This window comes from Plectropomus leopardus, chromosome 7 (genome assembly GCF_026936395.1).
Source record: "Plectropomus leopardus strain MGB_pleo_1.0 chromosome 7, ASM2693639v1, whole genome shotgun sequence".
In the NCBI taxonomy this organism is placed as follows: domain Eukaryota; kingdom Metazoa; phylum Chordata; class Actinopteri; order Perciformes; family Serranidae; genus Plectropomus; species Plectropomus leopardus.
Window position 1 is genome coordinate 16,472,085 of NC_142182.1, and position 22,375 is coordinate 16,494,459.

Sequence of the window (22,375 nt, forward strand, 5' to 3'; positions counted from 1 at the left end):
GAAAGGTGTGTCGCAGGCTGATAAAGTCACGAAGGCAGAGGTACACACACGCACACACACACACACACATCCTCTGACTCAAGTGTTGGATTGTGAGCTTTAAAGACTTTGGCCTGTGTGTTTGGACTGAATTAGTTGAATCTGTTGATAGCACTGCTTTGTTGTAATTACTGTAAAACACATTTGCCTCCTGTCCTGTCTCACTTGCTTCCAAGTGGATTGTAGCCTGCAGAGTACAGTCAGTCCTGCATCATTTTATCCTTCCTGTTATTCTGTTGAAGGTGTTTTTGGCAATGATGAAATTTCAGTGCATTTACTGTGAGCAATGGATTTAAGGCCCACTAAAAGTCATTGAGTTTACATCCTTGTGTTTATAGTGTTGATGGTGTAGGGTTATATGGGGGCAGGGATGTTGCGAGTGGGCCATACCATCCCATACCCCAAAAATCTCCCTCTTTTTCACAGCCTAGTGTTGGCAGGTGTGATTGAAAGACACAAGTCCAATTCCAATGACATCATCTGGGGTATGTTTTTTTTCAAATGTTTGAGAGCTTCCTTCTGAGCCACAGGACAAGATACAACTGTTTTAACAGCCTGAGTCAGGCCCGCCATAAGAAGTTATGGACAGGAGGAAAAATTTTTCCAAACTGGGACCCTGATCCTCACCCACTCAAATGCACTTTTTCATTGATTGCATGGTTAGCACTTCTATCTTGGAAATTGCTCAGAATTTCCTCTCAATATACCAAGAAAAGCCGTAAATTTTCACAAGGATCTGATAATCCCAGAGGTCACAACAGGCCATTTGATACAAAAAGATCAAGTTTAAAAAAATAACAACAAAAACTACTATGGGTTCTAGCATCATCTGACATTAATTGGGACTATTGGATCCACAGAAGTGCTCGGCTTTTCAGTAATACCAGATTCATGCAATTACACGGGTATTTAGAGACCCCAGTATGAAGAAAAAATGCCATATTTCTCCTTGCCAAAAATGTAGCCGATCTTTTAAGCGTTACACCAAAATGATGCTTTAGGGCATCCAGTTGTGTATGATACTAGTTTCTTCACTCTAGCTTTAAAAATTGGCCTGCTACAGTGGGTTTTATTTGTCAGTCTACCTAGCTCCTCACTTTGCCACAATCAGCTTCGCCTTTCATACCTGATGCTTCTTTTGGCTTTTTTTGGAAGAGAAATGTGCCCATTGCCTGTCTGCTCCTTTCATTTTCTTGTTTTCTCTGCTCTGATTTTCTTTTTGGAGCTCCTGATTTTTGGTTTGTTGTTTTGACTTACTTAGCCAGGCTCCAGTACTCTCTACATCTTTACAATAGAGGCATTTATAATCTGCACATCGGACCCCCACTGTGAAAATAGTTAGGTTAAAAGTGAATTGTACTATTTTCAAAGTAGCTGCGGAGGATGAGGTAGCAAATGACAAGATGAAATGTGTGAAAACATATAACTTCAATTGTTAGTGATATACTGTAAGTCAGTATGAATTCAGTCAACGAATGTACTTGCTCCTAATTAAGGGCCAACCATAGAATGAGAAAACGGAGTTTCATTCAACATACACCTGCTCTATACAGTGTGTCTGACCACTTCGCATTTTCTACATTAATCACATCAACCCTCTGACTACTTAATAGTCTGTCAGATTTTGTATTTGGCTTACATCAGTATGTCTGTTAACATTTATTCCTCCTGTAGCTCAAACACAGAGTAGCTGTTGATTTCCACTGTGATGCCTGTATTTCATCACTGAATGAGACTTCCACACATGTCTACAACATCATTCATGATGTCATGAAGTCACATCTGCTTACGAAGCTGGACCATTTTGACAAGCTAATGATGGTTAAGCTGTTTTTGTCTGGTCTTCCCAGCATCAGCGATCTGATTTAAACAGCATCGGACCACCAGTGCCTATTAAAATCTTACTCAGACCATCGAAAAGCAGTAAACACCTTTAGCTGGTCTTGGCTGGATTTTTGTCAGAGAGCTCAAGGACGAACTTATTTACTTTGCGGTAGAAAGAGCCAGAAAGATGAGGAAGAGTTTGATTGACGTGGACAACCCACTGGCCTCGACGCGGAATACATTTAGAAATCAATTACAGCCTCGGTAATGGAGGAAACACCCCTTTGTGGCACACAACCAGCACTTGATCGAAGCTCAGAGAGAGAAAGAAGCAGAAAAGGATCACTGTGGAAGCACATACATAAGAATGACACTACATGTAACTGGAGATAGATGGCATCTGGATGAAAAAGAAGAAACACAGAGTTTAAAGTAACGACATCAGAAAAAACAAACAGAAAGATCTCTTTGTACTTGATGTGTCAACATTGAAGGATGACTCTGTAATGATTATATGATGACTCGTATATTTGAAGAGTATTAGTCATAGCGCGTGCCATATCTAGGGGACAACCTTTCACTACTTGAAATGAAGACAGTAAATTCTACTTTCTTCTACATCTCTTTGGACTATGCCACGATGCAGACTTGTCTCATGCAGATTACGTAGTTGGTTTCCAAGGCAACCTGTCAATTATTTGTTCGAGAAGCTTTGTCTAAAGCCCGGTAGAGCTCTCACCCTTCCCCTCTGTTGTGACCCAGGAGGCCGCGTCCGTCCCGTCCTCAGTAACATTGTGTCAATGATAAACCTCTTAGGAACATTCAAAGACCAGCGCAGGCTGAACGGCGGAGAGAACAAGTAGCGCCAGCGAGGCACAGAGAGAACTAACAGAAAAACAACATTTTGAAAAACAATGCTGAACACTCAAAAAAAAAAAAATCAACGAAAAAAAGAAGCTATTCAGTGTGCTCTTTACTTTATAGGGCATGACAAATTGCTTGATTGTTGAAAAAAGAACTGCACGCATTGGTGCATGTGAAGCATATGGGATAATCATTTACAGCTTTGGGTTGTAATTCACGCATCTTGTTTGTTGTTAAAGAAATACCGTAGCTCAATCAAAAAGGTAGTCATTGCCAAAATCATTGTCAGGCGGATCTAAATTCTGTTTACTCTGCTGAGACGCCTGGTAAACCACCATCTCTCACACACAGGAAAAAGATTGCACTTGTACATACCAGCAAAAACCACAAAAGAAAACAGAGCTTTTGCATAGGAGAGTTATCGTTGATTGAACAACTCATGTTCTTAGTGTCAACTGTTATATTTTCTCTCTTATATTTCCTCGTAAGTGTTTATTAAGTGTTGTAGATATGTAGATGAATACTGTGGCATATAAGTGGCTACCTTCTTACTGAGTCCATTATGAAGCTTAATTATCGTAGAGAGGGAATTCCTCAAAGTATTAATGTGAAACATGTAACAACTATTCTAACATCAAATAACTTGGATGTTTATAAGGCTAATAGCATGCAGACATCTCCGAATATTTCTAAAGGCTCTCATCTTAGGGCTTCAATTGTAATTACCTATGAAAGTGATAAACGCTTTGATACCCGAGCATATTGGCTTAATTTCATTCAAAAACACGGGAGGAGGGGAATGAGCAACATGACAAGAAATGGCCCAAAAAAACTAGTAAAAAGTTCAAAGACATTTACTTGGAAATAAGCATGAAAAGTAACCAAAAAAACAAAAAAAAAAACAAAAGCAAATGCACTGAAGAAGGGACTTAAAAATGTTAGTATTTTTTCTAACATTTTAAGATATCTAATGAAGATAATGATAAATATCGTTTTCTCGACATTTTTCCCATTCCTCCCAAGCTAGTTTTTGGATCATTTCCCTGTCAGCTTTTACCATTTTTTTTTTTTTTTGCATTTTATGGGACATTTCTTGGCAAGTTGCTCATTTTGTTTTTTCCTGAGTTTTTTGATCAAATTGATGTTGATCCAAGTGTTAAAAAGGTTATCTCACAAATGTTACTCATGCATTTCAGGTCTTTTCTTGTTTGTTTGTTTTTTTTGTGAGTAATATATGACTGTTTCCTATTTTTACTATTTTTTTCACTTATTTTTCTATACAACAGTTTTCATGATAATTGGAAGATTTATGTAATTTATGATATATATATTTGACTAAACATTTGATGTGTTGAATTAAATTTGTAGGCATTGTACATATTTTTCTATGTAGACATTTTTATGATAAGAAGTTTTTTTTCTGGATGATTTGTGATGTAAGAAAATATTTGACTGATGTGTTGCATTCAATATATAACTGCATAATATTGATTTTAATGTTTCTAACTCCTTTCATTCAGTTCTGCTCTGACTTGGAGAGTAGACTGACTCTCAATCATGCAGATCCCAATCACCAGAATGATGAATGTGTTTTTGTCTATATATTGCTTGCTCTGCTTTATGATGGTGATTTAACAGCCCCTGATAAAGGTCTCTGTTAGATCAAAACAGTGCGTAATTAGAATTGTTGGGAGCTTTTAATACAGTGTGCGGATCTCTCTGATTCTTGCCTTAGTTGGATTTTTTGACGAAGCACCTGTAAAACTCCACCCTGCTTATTTTTTTAAATGTTACCAAAAAACAAACAAATAAAACAGCAGCAGATTTCTTAGTCCACTCTACCAAACAGGAATTCTCATGTTGTTATTCAGGCACGTTTTTCTCTCTTATACAAACAAGCTGGGAAAAACTGATTTTCCCATGGAAATGTCAATTTAAAAGTCAATGATGTCATCCATGTCAGCCAGCCAAAAAACAACAACGATTGTAACATGTATGAGGTAATAATTGGACCTGTGGGACTTAACAGCAGAGTACAGCAGTTAGAGGTCTTAATCAGCACGGAGGCTATTTCAGTGTTATACAAGAGGTTAGAGGTCAACTGAGCACAGGAGGTGCAGAGGGAAAACAGAAGATGTTTAGGTTCCTTAAGTTCCCTTAAAATTAATTTTCAAGGGAGTACACATGCAGCCCAAATGAACATAATGAGATGGGAAGATGTATATATTTATACAGGACCACCTACGTAACTGAGTTTTGCAAGAAACACCTGAAGAAGTATGAGGCAGGAGAAGATAATGAAAGAGTGGTGGCAAACAGTATATGAAGCAAAAGTATAGGCAGTTACTGTGTAATAATAGAGCTGAAATATTTATTTTCATATTGTGTTTGAAGTCTCATGAAAGTCCAGGCAGTTTTTTCGTGTACCCTCGGCACAACCACACTCTTACCAGACTTAACTTCTGTTTAAACTCAGGCCATGTGGTAAAATGTGTGTGTCCTCTGACTCCGCAGGCTGCACTCCGTCCTGTGTCAACACAAACACGAGCATCCAACACTCAGTCAGAAGGCAGTAGTGAGTAAATACACTCTGTAAGTCCCTATAATTACAGTGGTTTTAATTCTATCTGCCGCATATGTTCCATATTTTCGCACTTAATAACAGTTTGTAGTTGTTACTCACCCAGAGAAGGTGGTATCATGTAACAGACTGAAAACAAACAGGTGACCTGGGAAGACGTGTTACAAAAAACATTTAACAGGTACAGGCGCAGACTTGAATTCAGCCAAAATTCCCATTATACAGTGGAAACTGAATAATTTACAGTAAAAACAAATTGCACTATTTTATTGTGTGGTATTTGGTAAATGAAAAAATTACATAAATGTCAGTGACAAATGACAGTTTTATTATTAATCCAATTTCACACTGTTACCCATCTGGCTCTGATATTATGTTTATATGCTGTACACAGTTATATATCCATGTTTTTATCAAATTCATTTGTGTTGAATTATTCAATTAAAACCCTTATATTGAAAGTAGTACTGAAAGTATAAACTATGCAGATTCTTTTGATAACAGCAAAATAAAAATGTAAATGTATTTTAAACTTGTAAGTACAACACATGGTATGGATAAGGTATGGAAAACAAAGAGAGACATTTTGGTCCCAAAATTTGTTGTGTATGAAGTGGAGAAAATCAAATATCACAATATTTTTTAACCAAATACTTACCTTGATATAGATATTGTGATAATATAATAAGACTGGCTATTGATGCTTTCACAAAATATTTACATAATGAGATATTTGCTAAATAATAATCAGTAATGTGGCTATATAGTCATTAAGGTAATTAATTGCATCACTTTACTGTAATGCAGCCTTCAAAACCAGGAAAAGACATTTAGGATATTACAGTACTAATATAGTATCAGTTTATTGCCCAACCCAATGTGTGTGCTATGGTTGGTTAGTATTTGTGGGGGGCATATTATAATTGCACTACCGATGAAACCATAACTGTGTATTTATTCCTAAAATTAATAAAACATCAACAACTTTGTAACTTTTGTGAACGTTTAGCTGGTAGAAATTCCTCATAATCTCTGGGTAGCTTTTCACAGTCAACCTCCCACCCTTTATTAATGATTAATCTGCCTTATTTTTTGTTGATACATCCACATGGACCACATCAGCCTGTGTTATCGTCAATCACTGGGATTTCTGCCTTGTGACTCATATCTGTCCTACATGATGAACCTGGGGGAAGGGGGATGCATTAATCCGCCATAATTGCCCCAGACCATCTGCCTGTCTGTCTTTCTGTCTGTTTGCTCAACATGTCATCATCTGTTGGTCTGTCACGCGTAATGTCTTCAGCACCCCTGACTTTATTTTAATGAAACTTCAGGGCGTGATTGCTGCATTTGGACATTGTGAAAATTACACTGATTGGCCTGAGCGTTGGTTTAATTACCTGTTGCACACCCTGTTGACGAAATCGTTCTTTTCTAGTAAAATATGAGAGTTAAAAACTTTTTTTGTGTTGAGAAAGAGGTAATCCGTTTGGGAAAGCAGCACAAGCAGTCAGAGAGATTTTATAGGAGTGTCAAGTTTCACATAAAACACTTGCTGGGAAGTGAAAGGTGAAATTGAACTTTTAAGTTATTTTCCAAGCAGTTGGGAAATGCCTTTTGCAGAGCTACATCCTTGGCCTAGTAGTTAAGAGTAAACATAGTTTAGCAATAAATTACTGTAATGAACTTTTGTGTGTGTGTGTGTGTGTGTTTGTGTGTGTGTCTTCGCATCTTTTTTTTAAATCTCCAAATAAGTTCAAATAGTTTGATTAAAAACGAGCAAAGCTGTGTCATCACATTTACAATTCTGACAATTAATCAGATGAGTAAATACGATAATGTAGTAAATTTAAACAATCATAGACCTTTAAAAGAATGACTTATTTGATTTTTGGGAAACATAAGACAAGAGGTGCAGCTTGTGTCTCACTGCTCCATATTGCCCTTTTTTTAGAACTTGACTAGAAGGCCTAAGGGAAGCACAACAGCTACAACATTTATTTAGTCATACACAATAAATCAGATGTTCCTGGTCAGATTTGCAGGAAACTGGAGAATGATTTGTATCACTTCTCTATTTCAGGGTTTTCAAACCTGCTGATTGCCCTGAGGAGGAGCCCGTAGTGTTTAGGAGCTTTTATGCCAAACACACTTCCTTGTGAAAAAGACTGAGACCTGCTCTTTCCCTGAACCAGCTACTGAGAAGCACAAGTAAGCAGTTTCCCTTATTGCCACAATCCACACGCAGCCCTCCACAACCTGTTGGTGCGTTTATGCTCAAGCGTCAATGCAACTACAAAAATGTGTGTCAATTTACACCTATGAAATTATGATGATGCACCTATAAAATATTTAGAAGTATAAAAAGACCCTATCATACTGTATAGTAACAGTTTTTGAATAATTATAGAATAGAGTATTATATTCCGTATTCTCAATCTTCAATAGGCATCCACATTGTTCCCCTATGTCTTATATACTCAGCGTATTGAGCCGTTCACCGCAGAATGGAACCCAGTGGGTCCCCTTAGGAACATTCTCGTGTTTTTTTTTTTGTTTTGTTTTTTTCTTGAGTAGCATGAATAAACAATGTACTGCTGATGGGAGAATTGCATTACTTGGGTGTTTTAATGCCAAACAAATACAGGTCTGCACACCCCTGTGGGCCTGTAAGACCTCATTTTATGTCCCGTCCTGCAGTTACATCACCACTTGGACGTGCAGTGGTCAGCTCTATATGATGTGTTTGCAGGCTGAGGGCCATGTGACATACTTAAACTGAATGAGTAATTGCATAAGTCGTTGCAAAGCTGCATGGTTTAGAACATGCACGGGATGTGTTATAGATAGGTCATCACTCATTGGTTTTCACAGTGAGAGACAATGTAACTTTATAATGAAGTGTGTGATTATTTTGTATGAGAACAGTGAGATGAAAGCTCTTATATATAGCTTTCACATGTATTTTCGGCTTAGTGCACTTTGGCTATAGGGTAAAACAGCTCCTCTCTAAAGCGCTGCTGTATTAACAGCCGCCCACATGTCTGAATCGACATGTTTAATTTAGAGGTTTGGTGCGCATATTGCTGTGAGTGCATTTTTAGGGTCGCTGCTAAATGACAGATTACTCACATTTGTGTGAGCCTATGTAATCCGATTCCGCTCCAGTTCATTCTGTGCAGACCTCATGTCGTCATACTGTAGCCTACTGTAGGAGCGCTTCAGCCTCGCAGGCATGACCAAACACGCGCAGAGTCATCCGACCCAGATGCACTTGCACGGCTTTAAATAATGTCGACAGCTGTTTGACGACAGTCCCACTATGTCCACATAATTACATCATTAAACACCGTGAAGCAATTTTAATGAATTTACATAATTTTTTAAAATAAATTATTATTATAAGTGTTGTTATAAGTAGATGATCACATCTTTTCAAACAGTGTAGACTACACGTCCAATTCAAAATATAGATTATAAGGTAAAAAATATACAATTAAAATGTACAGGAAGAAGAAAATCCCGAATAACCCTCTCAAAATGAATAAATGACTTAACATACTTCTTAAGCATGGGCGAATTATGAGACAGTGGGTCTTTGGGCATAGTTATACAAAGGGCCCCACCATGTCTCCTATGACACACAGACTTTGTGCTGATTTTGCATTTCTTTTGTGGTTTTGTGTCTGTCTGTGTCTTTGCAGTTTCTTTGCTTCTTTTTGTGGTCATTTTGAGTCTCTTGCTAGTCTGTAAATATTAATTTGAGTGGCATTATGCAAGTGAAGTCCAAGGGGGGTCTTGACTCTTTTTAATAATAAGAATTTTGATGATGATGATGATGATAACTTTATTTATTCAGGACCTTTAAAAACAGTTGTTCATAAAGTGCTTTGACAGACAAAGCAAAGCCAGGAACTCGGGTAATAATAAAAATAAATATCAACTCTAATGATCTCTAATACTGTCTTTATTTTCCATTTTTTTCCAATTTTAAAGGCTACAAATTCAGTTATTATTATTTTTGTTATTTTTTATTTATTTTTTCTGTTATGATACAATAATGAATATATGAAGATGTGATTCCTATCATAATATTTGTTTTTGAGTTCAGAGTGATGCGTCTGCTCGTCGCCTCCATCGATTCGCTCGACGCTCGACTCTCTCACTGTACACCAAACTCGCTGCGCTCTGACCACTGCAACTTTTGCAGAGACTCCTCACTCCACAGACATGTCGCACAATAGCTGAAGTAAACCTGTCACCGCGGCTCATCATCCGAGCCTCCAGAAATACACCGCAGCTCAGGTGGGATTTGAATCGCACGGCTGTCTCCTCCGTCGCTTCAACCTCGCGTCGGACCCTCCGTTTGGAAACGCCTGGATATGAATTATGAGCATTTTCCTCACTAATGAACTGGGCCAGTAATGCAGGAGACCGCGGCGACTCTCTCACCAGTGTTTCAAAATGGCAGATTTTCATTGAGTTTTGAACAGAAATCTCGCTTTATTTTTTGCCATGAATAACAGAAATCCTTGCACCGATGGCCCCTGTATACGAAGGTAAGATGCTTTTTAAAAATGTGCTGTTTTTCCCCTCTGTGCGGAGCTCTGTCACTGAGCCTACTGTATCAATTGTGATACAACTGAATTGCGGCTGATACGGGGAGAGAGATGCGTTGCACCCTCTGCTCTTTTAGTCAGAATCATTTAACATATATCCACATTTTATGATCTAAACCTACCACAAGTAGTCTGTCAAATGGCCCTGCAGCTATGTGCGTTATGCTGTTGGTCACAGTTAAAGAATAAGAGTAAATAGTCAGATTGAGCTGCCAGTCTGAGCCGTGTCCGTTAAAATAGCGCTGATAAGGCAGCAAACCCTCCTGAAAAAGGTCAAAGACAAACATGTGTGAAACATACAGTAGTCTGCATATTGAAAATGTTTGTTCCTGGTGGAAATTAACAGCTTATGCTTCATAAAGAAGGAATGAAAGAAGGTCGGACGCCGATCGAGTCTCGCCTCTATTCACTCTCCTTCTTCCATCTCCCAATTATTTCACAGCGATCTTTAACACCGACTGACTTTAGATCTTTCAGCGCCTTGTGGGAATTGATTCAAATGTCTTTATTTTTCTTCCGGAAACCAAAGGCAAGCTTAAATACAGCGTATATTCGCTATCGCCGCAGCATTGTAGCTGTGACTAATCCGATTGAGAGAATGCTACCCCGCATGCTTCTCCAATTTGTTTGCTGTCATACAGTTTTTTAAATTGTTATTCTGAGAGAGTATTTCACACGCATACAATGTGTTTGTTTTGCAATGTCGTTGCAAGGTGGGTTATAGATGTTAAACAGTGCAGGCGGCCCATTATAATCTGTGCACGGTCCGGAATCTATGGGCTGCAAGTACAAAAATAAAACCAACAGATTAAATAGATTTGGAAAAACAGGGGCATTATTATGATAAGATTGCATGTAATTTAATGCTAGATTTTGCTTCAATTCTGCTGTAGTAATGTATCATTCAGAAGTAGCCTTGCATACTCACTGCAGCCTGCAGAGATGCTTTTCTGAATACAGAAATAGCCTTTAACAGTAATTACAAAGGAAACAAAGGCTTACATGTAGATCAGAAGCTTATGCAAACTGAATAGTAGCACAAAGCAAATGATGACCCTTGATGTTTCCAATATTTATTTTTGAGCAGCCTCATGTTTGATATCTTTTTTTACTCTATAGTCCCTCTGCTGGTGTTAAAGGGAACCCTTTCTTTTCTGTTCAAAACTACCATTGAGAAAAAAAAAACTATTGAAAAGTAATAGTACAATTTTAAAGTGCCATTATAGAAATATCACTGACAATAGTTGGTTCTAATAGGAATATTTAGGGTATTTAATAGGCTGCTGTAGAAGACACAGTTTGATGAACGACAATAACGTTGCTACAAACTCCTCCTCAGTGCTGTTATGTCACTATGGGAATATTGTAGTGATTTTTCATTAGGGGTGTTGAAGCTTACAGGCAAAGCCAGAGACGACGGCGTTCCAACATGAAAAGGAAAGTTGAAAATGAGACTCCTATGCAAAAGGTAATTAGTGTAAATTACATTCCCCGGCTTTTCCCTTCACTACGGAGAGGAGGAGAAGGGAAGAGAAAGAGGCGGCAGGGGGAATTAATTACCTTGCCTGTCCCCCTCAGTGTTGGAGAGGCCTGTTATGTAGTGCAGTCATGGAAATGACCAAAGTCTCCGGTGGAAAATAGGTTTTGGGGGGCCCTTTCATACAGACTGGGGCCGGCTATTATGGTGATTGCTAACCCTCGGCTACAGGGCAACTAATAACTTAAATCTATATGATGAACGTCTTCCTTTAAAGTTGAGCTTGTGAAGGAAAAACACTTTAGACATTTGTTTGTCATTTACGTATGAGGGGCTATTTGTATAAACACAGTTTAGATCAGGAGATAGTGATAGTGGTTTTTGTGCTTGTTTGAATTTGCGTCCATGTCTCTGTCTGTGCTTTTTTCCCTCATTTTTTTTTACATGTTTGCCTTTGGTCCTTCTTGGCCCAGACAGAAGGCTGTCAGGCGGTCCTGCTGGCAGGCAGGGCAGTGGTCTGATCACCCTGGGAGCCTGCTCTCATAACCCAAACTGACACCTTGATGGATGTCTGATGAACAGAACAGGTCCAGCAGCCCCCAGCTGTGGAAAAAGCTAATATTCACACACCGCCAAACCCCGTCTGCCCTCTTCCCTGGCTAGATATTGTGGCATGCTCATGCCTGCATGTGCATTTGTCTCTATCTGCGTATGTGTCAGCACACATGTGCCATCACCCATTTGTAGGGCAGGCCTGCAAGAGAATTAAAACAGCTGCAGAGCTGGGCACCATGCAAGGAGGCAACTTCATGTGCCTCTCATAGGTCAACCAGTACTATTCCAGAGTGCATTCATTCATCCACGCCTGGAAAAATGGACAGAGTATGACTCAGAGGCTGATGATGATGATAGTGGTGACAGGCGCTGCAGCATCATAGGCAGATTAATGTTTTATCCATCCACACGGCCATTATGTGTTAATAGCACTTTGAATTTCCAGGTATGGGGAATGCACTCTGCCCTCGATGAGGGGAAGTTCCTCTTCTGAGGACAGAATTTCTCAGAGACTGCCCTCAACTCTGTCTGTCTCCCTCGCTTTTCCCCTCACGCTTGTTTGGACCTGCTTGATTGATATCTTCCTCACAGGCCACGACCCAGGCTGAGACTCCAAGGTTGCAGCATTTTAAACTTTGATTAGAATTGCAGGAAGGACCCTGGGGGTCTTTGGGGGCCATGGCAGGGCCGCACCCCGTGGTAGAGTCAGGGGGAACCAAGGAGGGTCTCTCTTCCTAACTGTTATGACAAGCAGGGTGGTGTGTTTAGCTCTTCACCGTCCACAGTGGAGAAAGGCCCGGGGAGGGAGGATAGCTAAACAGATGATAGTTTAATGGCAGGAAAGAACAGTCATCACTCTGCAGATCCTTATAGGTGGCATTGTGAATGTTTATCTCGTTTTTCACTGTCACTCAGTGGGCCATTTTGATCTGTTTGTTGACCTGATGCATCACCTCGTGACTTGTTTGGAAGGCGGTTTGCTCAGAAAGGGTTATGAAAATGGATAAGCTGTCTTTACAAGTATCGCTTTTGCATTATTCAAAGCTTCCTATCTGAGAAAAGGAAGAGAAATCCAGTGTTCGGGGATTCTTTGTGCTATTGATTTGTTGAAGCATTTAGTAGAAGGAGCTGAGGCTTTGGAGGGAGATAGAATGTGAGTTTTGTGTGCGATGAGGTGTGTGTGTGTGTGTGTAGCTCTCAGTTGAAGACAAGGGAATATGTGAGCTCTCTGATGTGCTGAAATAGTTCACAGGTGTGATCTGAGGGTTTTTTGGAAACAGATGAGGGGTGGTGGGGGTGGGGGGTATGGTGGGGCATCAGCCTGAACTGAAATGACAGGTTAGTAGAGGCCAGTCTGACACAGGAGGCCCAGTCTTGAATATGAGCAGAATACTTCTGGCTATTTCAACAAGCTCAACTCTTCATATACTCTTTTCAGCAAAATTTCTCTGGAGTAAAACTGCCTCCAGTGCTCCGGCACATCATTCTTCTGGCTCTTTCTTTTTTTTTTTTTTTTTTGGAGGAAATTCAATTGAGATGCAAGGGGACTTTGCGATTCTCATTTTCTCCTCAGTCAGTAAGCCTCCTGTTTTAGTGCTTCTGCCATATGTTTCAGACCTCTCTCGGAAACGACTCTGAAAGCCGGGCTCCGAGGTCCTTGAAGCGGGAGACCACATCAATTGCTGACATTAGTTGGTTTTTATCGAAGGGGAAGGGGGGGAGGCTGCCTGGGATGGAGCCTCAACCCTGTCGACTGCTTACACAAGGCATTTCCGTGTTGGTTGTCATGCATGTGTGAAGGCCCTTTTTTTCCCCCTGCACTGTTGTTTCACACTGTGTATGGTGTCAGCTTGTGTGGAACAGCTGCCTCTGGCTCTGACTAGCAGCGGAACGACTCTGGGCTCTGTTAAAGAGAAAACTATTGCAACAGGCATCTTAGAGTTGCTTTCTGGCCTGTAATTAAAAAAAAAGTTTACATGGATTTGAATTGCAAATATTTGCATTTAAAAGCTTTAAAACACATCACAGCACCCTTGATTGCTGGCATTAAAGGGGGACACCACCTTAATTAAGAATACCAACATGTTATTTCCATTTAGTCAATATGTGAGCATGAGAGAAGTAAGTCTTAAACTCGTGATGTCAGTGGCTGTAAAGTCTGGAGGTGCTCCAGAGAGAATGAATGGGAGCCTGATTTTTTTGGATCCACTGAATGTTTGTTTTCTTCTTTAAACCCAAATGAGCTTTATTCTTTTGTAGCATTCTCAAGTCTGAAACAGAGAATGTACCCATATACTCAGAGCATTCCCCTTGTTGCTTTCACTGTCATCTATAACATCTTTCACCATTCATTATCTATGAAGCAGCTCCAGACTTTTTACCCAATACATCACAAGTTGAAGTTTTTGCACTCTAGTGTTTGGATTTGTTTGAGTTGTTCATGTTTACTAATATTTTTGGACTGTCTTAGACCATAGGAATATCGTATACATTTTGAAAATGGGCATATTACCCCTTTAACATAGTAACTCTTTCAGTGCATTTACTGTCTAACAAACCTACCATACCTTAAAAACTCGTTCTCCTCCGTCTATTTGAAGATCAGCATGAGAGAAAAAAACTGATGAACGTCCCTCTTAAATCTCAATAACCTCCTCTTCCTAAAAAAAAAAAATGTAATAAGCGCTCTTACAGCAAAGACGAGAGTAGGATCTGTTCTGAAGGTGCTGAGAGCCTCTGCACCTTACGACACATCCATTGCTTTGATCTGCTGCAAGAGCCACGGTTCAAACAAAGGTTCACATTTTACTGCTTCTCAACACAGTGCAGAGAGTGAATGAGGCCTTTTGTTAACTTGGGACGCTAAGCAGTAATTACACAAGGATTCCTGGAGCATAAAGGGCACTTCATTTTATGCTGAAGGTGTCAAATCGTTTTAAAATACATATATTTAAGTGAATAATACTGCATGGTGCAGCATGATCTGTATTTTTCTCACATGCCACATATTGCATGCTCACTTTGCAATCATCATTCGCCAATGACCCCTCCAATTCCCACCCCGCGCATCCCCGCCCCACCCCCACATCTATCTCTTATCTGTCCTTCCATCCCGCTCTGTTTGTTGATAAGCCGAGAGGCCATTGGCCAGCACACATGGTGCCCATGTGACACTTCAGCAACAGCCTGATGGCCAGATTGGAAGCTCCCGTGTGTGTGTGTGTGTGTGTGTGTGTGTGTGTGTGTGTGTGTGTGTGTGTGTGTGTGTGTGTGTGTGTGTGTGTGTGTGTGTGTAATTGGAGGCTGGTTTGAGAAGAGGTCTTAGTACTGTAGCTTTTTTGTTCTCCCTAATCATGACCCCCCCCCACACACACACACACACACCTACCCATGACTCCCCATCACTTCCCGCCTCACCCCCTCTGGCTTGTCTTATTGCCATCACTCACCCCCCAAACCACCCCACCAGCTTGTTTGTGGCGCGCATTGTCCCAGGTCTTAATCCTATTGTTTGTGATAATGTCCCCCCCTCTATAGCAGTCCACTTGACATCGCACTCTCTGGAAGAGCTAGCTGATTTGGCCTTTCAACTTGACACATCACATTGCACATACACATGTGGAGCTGTTAAAAAAAAAGTTGTACAAAGCCTCAAATGTGTGGTGCGAAGACAGCAGATGATGTCAGGTACTATACAGTTGGATGGTGAGGGCAACTACCAACACTCACAGCCACTTCATTTAAACAAAAGATTCTAACCGTCTCTTCATATTACTCGAAGCGCGGAGTGAAAAATGGCTTGCAGTTTTTAATCAAGCCTTTCATAACCCTACACATTTTTCCTCGTCTTCCAAGTGGAGGAGACGGGGATAGAGAGGGGGAGTGTTTACAGGCAGATATTGAAATGAGCAGCAAAGGATTGGACTACACAGTAAGATAAGGGCACTAAGTTTGCCATCTTTTATGACACTGTAGACACGCTATAGAAACAACTATGGACTCTACCATGTCCAGCCAATGTGGTCTAGATGCCAACCCCATCTCCACTGCTGGCTCCGGCCCCTCTCGGTCATGGAAGGGAAGTGGAGCGATGGGTGGCTGCTGGCGGCCCCTTCACAGATGGCTGCAGGTACAGCGCTACGCTTGGCTGATAACCAAAGGACTTCAAAGCTCAGACGAGCGCTCAAGCCCATTTCTGTCCAGAGCCAGGAGGCAAAAAGGCACAGAACAGAGAAAGGAGACGGCAATAGATGAGCACCAGGGTAGTCAAAAGAGTCAACAGGCATAGAAATGAGCAGCTTTTGCCCTTTCCTTTTTTCCTTTGCTTGCTTTTTGTGCAATATTTGCTCCCATGTTCTGTCTCACATACATTTAAAGATTATCTTCTTACTCAGTCTTATTTTTTCTCTTTCTACAAGCCTTGTAATTTTCATTATTCTATTACCAGTTATGATGACAAATCCCAGCCAGATATGGAAATAATATGTGGTGGTCACTGTTACAGAGGTTCATCCCTCCCTCTCAAGTCTTCTTTTCTTAATTTGGTTTAGACCAAATATTCTCTTAGGAATCCTGTATTCCCTGTGAATTTCACCAGTAAACTAGCAAGTCACACATCAAAAAGGAGCAGGAGGAGGAAGAGACAACACTGATAGAAATCACTCGGACGTTTTAAAAACGATAGTCCTGAAATATAGTAAAATTGTCTCTATATCTGTTTGATATTCACATATACAGAGAAAACGATTTCTTCGTTACCGCTGAAGGCTGGAAACTGAGCTTTTATTAGCTTTTAGGGATAATGTAGAGAGAGAGATGTTAAAAAGTAATTTATTCAATTAGACTATCCCGTGGCTCCTCTAATACCACTCCAGCACTGACATGAGAAAACGCTGAATGTCCTAACTGTAAGAAATATCTCCTCACAGCTGCACGCACATCTCTGAAGACATTTAGTAACATTCAGCTACAGCGTAAGTGAATGATTATGTTTGTTTAACAGCAGTTTGAGCCTTTTTGTTAAAAAATGCAGTTTTTAGGATCGCCGGAGAGGTTTGAAGGAATGGTTACGCTTTTGGTATTCCTATTATTTTACTCTGAAAATGCTTTTTTCAGCCCTTTTATTTTAGTAGATTCATAGGATCATGCACTGTTTGCTTTGCTTTAACAAAACAGAAACAGTAGTGACATTTATGAGCGAAAATGTTCCTCATGCACTTCCTGATGTAAATATGGCCTATTATTCTAAAGTTCAAACGTGATAAAGTTGACAGGTTTCAGGAAGAGCAATAGCAGTACCTGTGTATGTTTCTTGGACCAAGTGTGTTGCAGCATAAAAAAACAGGCTGTACACCTTTTAGATCCACTCCTCACTTCAAAGCCTCAGGCACCATCATGGCCAGCCAGCAGCTCTGCCTGGCAGCCTTTTGAACTGACCCCTCCATTCAGCCTGAGAGACAGAGAGGGAGAGGGAGAATGGCAGAGAGACGGGGAGTGACAGAGATTGAAAAAAGTAAGGCAGAAAAAATGGAGGGAGGGAGGCAGTGAAGTTGGGGTGGAGCGATGAATACCCTCTTGTAGGGGGCCCATGGGCCTCAGGGGCACTTCCAGAGGTCAGGATAGCTTGGGGGTGTGGGGGTCAGTGGTCTGAGAGGGATTTCGGTGGTGATGGTGTTGGGGGTCGTAGATCTCACCCCTTGTCTCCGTTAACCTGTCTCCCACTTGCATCTGGGATTAGTGTCATCCAGTGAGGCGCCCCTGATGGAGCCCAGCAGCTGCAAACACGCTCCCATCCCGCCGTCACTTTTAGAGAAGCTGGTCCAGAAAAAGGCCAAAAATTGACCTTTTAGCTTGTGGACCTGTTCTGTGCAAGTTTTTTTTTCCTCATTAGGTGAGACAGAGACATCATCTAAGGAGTTTCATAAGCATTCAACTTTAAGACATTTGGACATAAACATGGCAGCGTTAAGTTGCATCCATCTCAGTTAAATTAACCCATTGAAAACTGGGGCAAATTGACTTTATGTTTTTTTCAAAAACATGGGAAGAAGGCAATGAGCAATTTAAAAAAAGTTGACCAATTAATATGCAAGAAATTACTAAAAAGTACAAGAAAATTACCTGAACCAAAACAAACAAACAAAGCGGAAAAGTTTTTAAAAAAAATAAATAAATAAAAAAGGAAATGGCCTGGACTGCCTAAAAGTTGTAATAATGCTCTAAAATAATTCTCAAAATATAATCATGATAATTATGAATTTCTCTGGGCTTTTTACCTGACTTTTTTTTGTTTGTTTGTTTTGTTTTGGTTTTTATAAGTCTTATAAGTATATAAGTATAAGTCTAGTTTGTTGTTGTTTTTTTTTCAATTTGCAGGACATTTCTTGCCAAGTTTCTCATTGTCTTTTCCTCCATGTTTTTGAAAGAAATCAAACCAATTTTCCCAAGGGTCAGAGGTTTAAATGCTTGTGAAAGGCACCTGAATGCAGCACAAGAAAAGGACTTTCTGTCCAGGTTTAAAAGGTTTACCCTCATTCAGATCCGTTTAACATTTGAATAGCCCTGACAGAAAATACCTCAGTTAGGCTAACGCACTGCATTCTGTCTTTATTCACAGTAAATCATCTTACAGTATGATGAATCATTATTTACTGGCTTCCCACAGGTCATCTTTTCCATCTGTTAAAATCCCTCTCAGCTACTACTCAGCTGGGAGTTCAGAAGTAGCTCAGACCGCAGGAACAAACCCAAACTGGCAAATTCTTACAGTAGATGGATCTTGTTTCCTGTAATTTACTAAACAAAGTTTGTCATCATGCTTATAATTGCTAAAACCAACAACTCTTCTTCTTTTTGAACATGTTTACTTTTTATGCAAGCCAATTCAAATATGTGCTTCTCATACACTCAGTGTGTGGGTGTTAAACTGACGGTCAGAATAGCCATTTCCTGCCCATGGTTTTGGCTGCTATTTGCGACTGCGAGGACACTGTAAATATAATCGGCTAAAGCCATGATTTTCACGCTGAATCAGACACAGAGGGGCTGAGTTGGCTCACCGTATTTATTACCTCAGCTCTGTGGCCAAAAAGACTCAACAGCCATGTTTACGACACCCTGTCAGTTGGATTAAGGACACATATGCCATGCTAAATTGGTATGTGAGCATGTGTTTGTGTGCGTGTTGTAATCTTTTAAAAGCTGTTTGAATATATAGCACGGTTGGCCCTCCTTACATTGTCAAAGAAAAGACGAGACATAATAGGAGAAGCTACAGAAGGAGAGAGGGTTAAAGAGAAGACGACGAAGAGAGATTAGGAGATTAGGACAGTTTATCAAGCATGTATATGGATGAGTCACCTGCAGAATGATAGCTGGAGTGCATGTTGAGGCATTTTTGAAGGAGAAAAAAGGCATCTGTAGTCTAAATGAGTGATCTGTGGCCTTAATAGGCCCTGAGCACAGCTTCACACACACCGCTGAAATACCACACACTCTTGTCGCCTGGGGAGGCATGTGCACCATCTTCAGCTTGTATTTGATAGCACTGGGAGGTGGAGTGTACTGGGGAAGACGGGGGAGCAGAAGGCCAACTGCATGGGGGGGGGTTATTAAGAGCTCAGATGTGAAATGGATAGAAGTTGCCCTGTTTCAGCCTCTGTCTGCCATCTTTCAGGCGAGAAGTGGGCTTCATGTACCAGCATCAGCACTTAGGGGCCGTGTTCACCAAAGCTTTTTTTTCTGAGGCCAGCATATTTTTAAAAATTATTTTCAATGGGAGCACCACATATTTATGTCACACTAGTAACACCAGCAGCCTGGCGAGGTGCTAAGTGTTAATTCTGCATAAGTGCTGCTGGTTAGGCATTTTTTTTGTTTTTTTTTCAGAGTGCAGAGAGTTGATAAATGTTGAACTTTGGGTAAAAACACCAAACTCGTCACTGTCACTTCAGCCATCCAGTCACAATGAAGGAGAGACAAATAGGTTACTGCAAACACAAATTGTCAAATCTGACATGAACAGGTGCTAAACAACAACAATGGAGGAGAAATCTGTTTATAAAGTATGTAGCCCATACTATGTTTCCTGAACACACACAGACCTCTGTCCTCTCTTCCTGCATGCTTTAGCCTTCCCTTTATCCAGAGCAGGTACTCTACCTTTTGCCGATTTGTTTACTTCCATGGATATTCCGTATCATAGCAACTAGACGCAATCAAAGCGTCTCAGCTGAAAAAAATACTTTGCCTCCAAAGGGCTCTCAAACACTCCCAGCTGCTCCTAGTGTTTTTGACTAGGGAAAAAAATGCTTTTGGTGGACACAGCCCCTAAAGCACCCTGTGCCCTCATTTGAGCTACTGATCCTGGGGGTTTTTACTGACCTTTTGCTGATTTTCCCAGCAGCGTTTAAGCCACGAACCTGGGTGATTTTCACTGACATGGTCCTGCGTTTCCAGCGGCTCTTGTGCTACAAAATGTGGTTGTTTTTAGCCAAAACATGATCTTTTCTGAATCTGATTGGGATGTCTAACTGGAGAAATGGGACTTTAGAGTAATGAGTGTTTGTTTTTGTGATAACTGGATATTGGAGAGATAGGCCTTGAGTTCAGTGAGCTTTGAATTTTGGGGCATTTTGTGACAATGGGCACTCCCCATGCTATCCTGGTTTCAAGCTATGAACTCGTAACTGAGAGCTGAAAGTAACAGCCAGTCATTGTATTTATTTTTTTTTGACCAGCTATACAGAAAATAAATGAGAAAAAATAAGAGTCTGCAAAGCATTTTTGATCCATGAATATCTTTTCCAAGCAACCCAATCCTCTTTTTATTTTAACCAGACATCCCTAACAGTTTGCTGTTTGAACACAGCTGTGTTTTGGAAATACAGGAAGTGGTGGCACTGCCTGTGTGTGATTGGTCCCCAGGTGCCTAGTCAGGTTGGACTGGTTCCTCTGTTATCGAGGTTCATCACAGGGTTTCGAAGGGGTAGGGCATCAAATTAATCCCTCTGGGTGTGTATGTGTGTGTTTTGGGGTGGTGGTTTAATGCATGTTGTTACTACAGAGCTTAGATTTAAGAGCTTTGACAAATAGGTGAGGAAGTCCTAAAAAAACATCAATAGTCACAAAGTGTCACTAATACAGACATGCATGGTTATAGGCACATGCCTACTGACACTTGCATGCACACATGCAGAGAGTTGTGTGAGCGGTGTTGGATGCCTCCTTGGTGGAGCAGGGCAGACATTTTTCGGCTGTCTCTGTTGGATGTTAATGCACATGCAGACTTTGACCCCTCAGTTCATGAACATATCCAAAACCAATTGTTATTAGTCCCTCGCATGGGACAGGGTAGGGTGGCAGGGTGGGACAATGATGCTGTCTCCTCAAAACACTGTCCAAGGTAGCGCTCACTCCAATGATGGATGTATTAGGAGGCGGGCCTGCTGGGCACAGGCCTAGGGGCCCAAGGGCTCAGAAGGCCCCTAAGCCAGAACATATGTGTGAAGGTGCTGTTATTAAAGGTGATATGCTTATAGGGAATGTATTTGGTGGTGTCTGGCTGTGAATTTCAGATAGCAACCAGCTAAAAGTTCTCCTGGCTTGAATTCCTTAATTTTTCATTATTCAGGAGGTTTTTATCTAGAGCAGATTTATCTGCAGAGGTCTCTTCCCCTCTGACCCCTAAAACATTCACTCAGAGGATGTCACAAAAACTAAACCATCATGACATATTTTAAGTGAGTGTTCCAATCTGCAAACCCCTCAGTTTGTCTGGAGGTATGCTGAGAACACTTTGCAACTCTTGCCCTTTACTCTGTGGGGAGAAACAACAGCATGTTGTACCTGCTCTAGGGAGGATGGGGGGCCTTTAAAACATCTGGGCCCAGGGGCCCATTGAGTCATAAACCACCTATGCCTCAACTCACATGTTTTGTGCAACTGTCTGTCTTTGCCTTTAGGTTTTACCATCTACTGCTCTTTAGCTTTTCTTATTTTGAACTCCAAATAAATAGTTTACCAAATGCAAATAGACAGCACTCCAAAAATGTATTTAAGAGTAAAGACGATTAACTCACATATCACTTTAGATGTCATATTAGTTTGGTTAACACAAAGTCGAACCTAACAAAGTGCATTCATGGCTGGAATATATTAAGCAACCCAGGCATATGTAAATAACAAGGGATCACACAAAATCATGGAAATGTTTGGGTTTTTTTCAACATTTTGAAAAAAAAATGTTTAGTGATCATTTTTTTGTTTGAGAATGTAATTATATTTGTGTGTCCAGGAAGAGGTTAGACCTTTAAAAATAAAATTAAGGTCTCCATCTCTGAAAGGTCCCTTTCCAAGCCTCATTCTGATCCTGCTGCTAAAAGGAACCCAGCTCCTTGTGTGTGCATGTGTGTC

General features: G+C 40.5%; 1 protein-coding gene across 4 annotated transcripts in view; it reads left to right on the forward strand.

The window, feature by feature from the left end:
- Positions 1-9,515: 9,515 nt before the first annotated feature.
- The window catches only part of hipk2 (homeodomain interacting protein kinase 2), an 89,161-nt gene continuing 76,301 nt past the window's right edge, over positions 9,516-22,375 (forward strand). For all 4 annotated transcript variants that reach the window (XM_042495594.2, XM_042495595.2, XM_088080050.1 and 1 more), the window contains exon 1: positions 9,516-9,870. In XM_042495594.2, the coding sequence (XP_042351528.1) occupies positions 9,852-9,870 (19 nt within the window). In that variant the 5' untranslated portion in view covers positions 9,516-9,851. The remainder of the gene's footprint in view (positions 9,871-22,375) is intronic.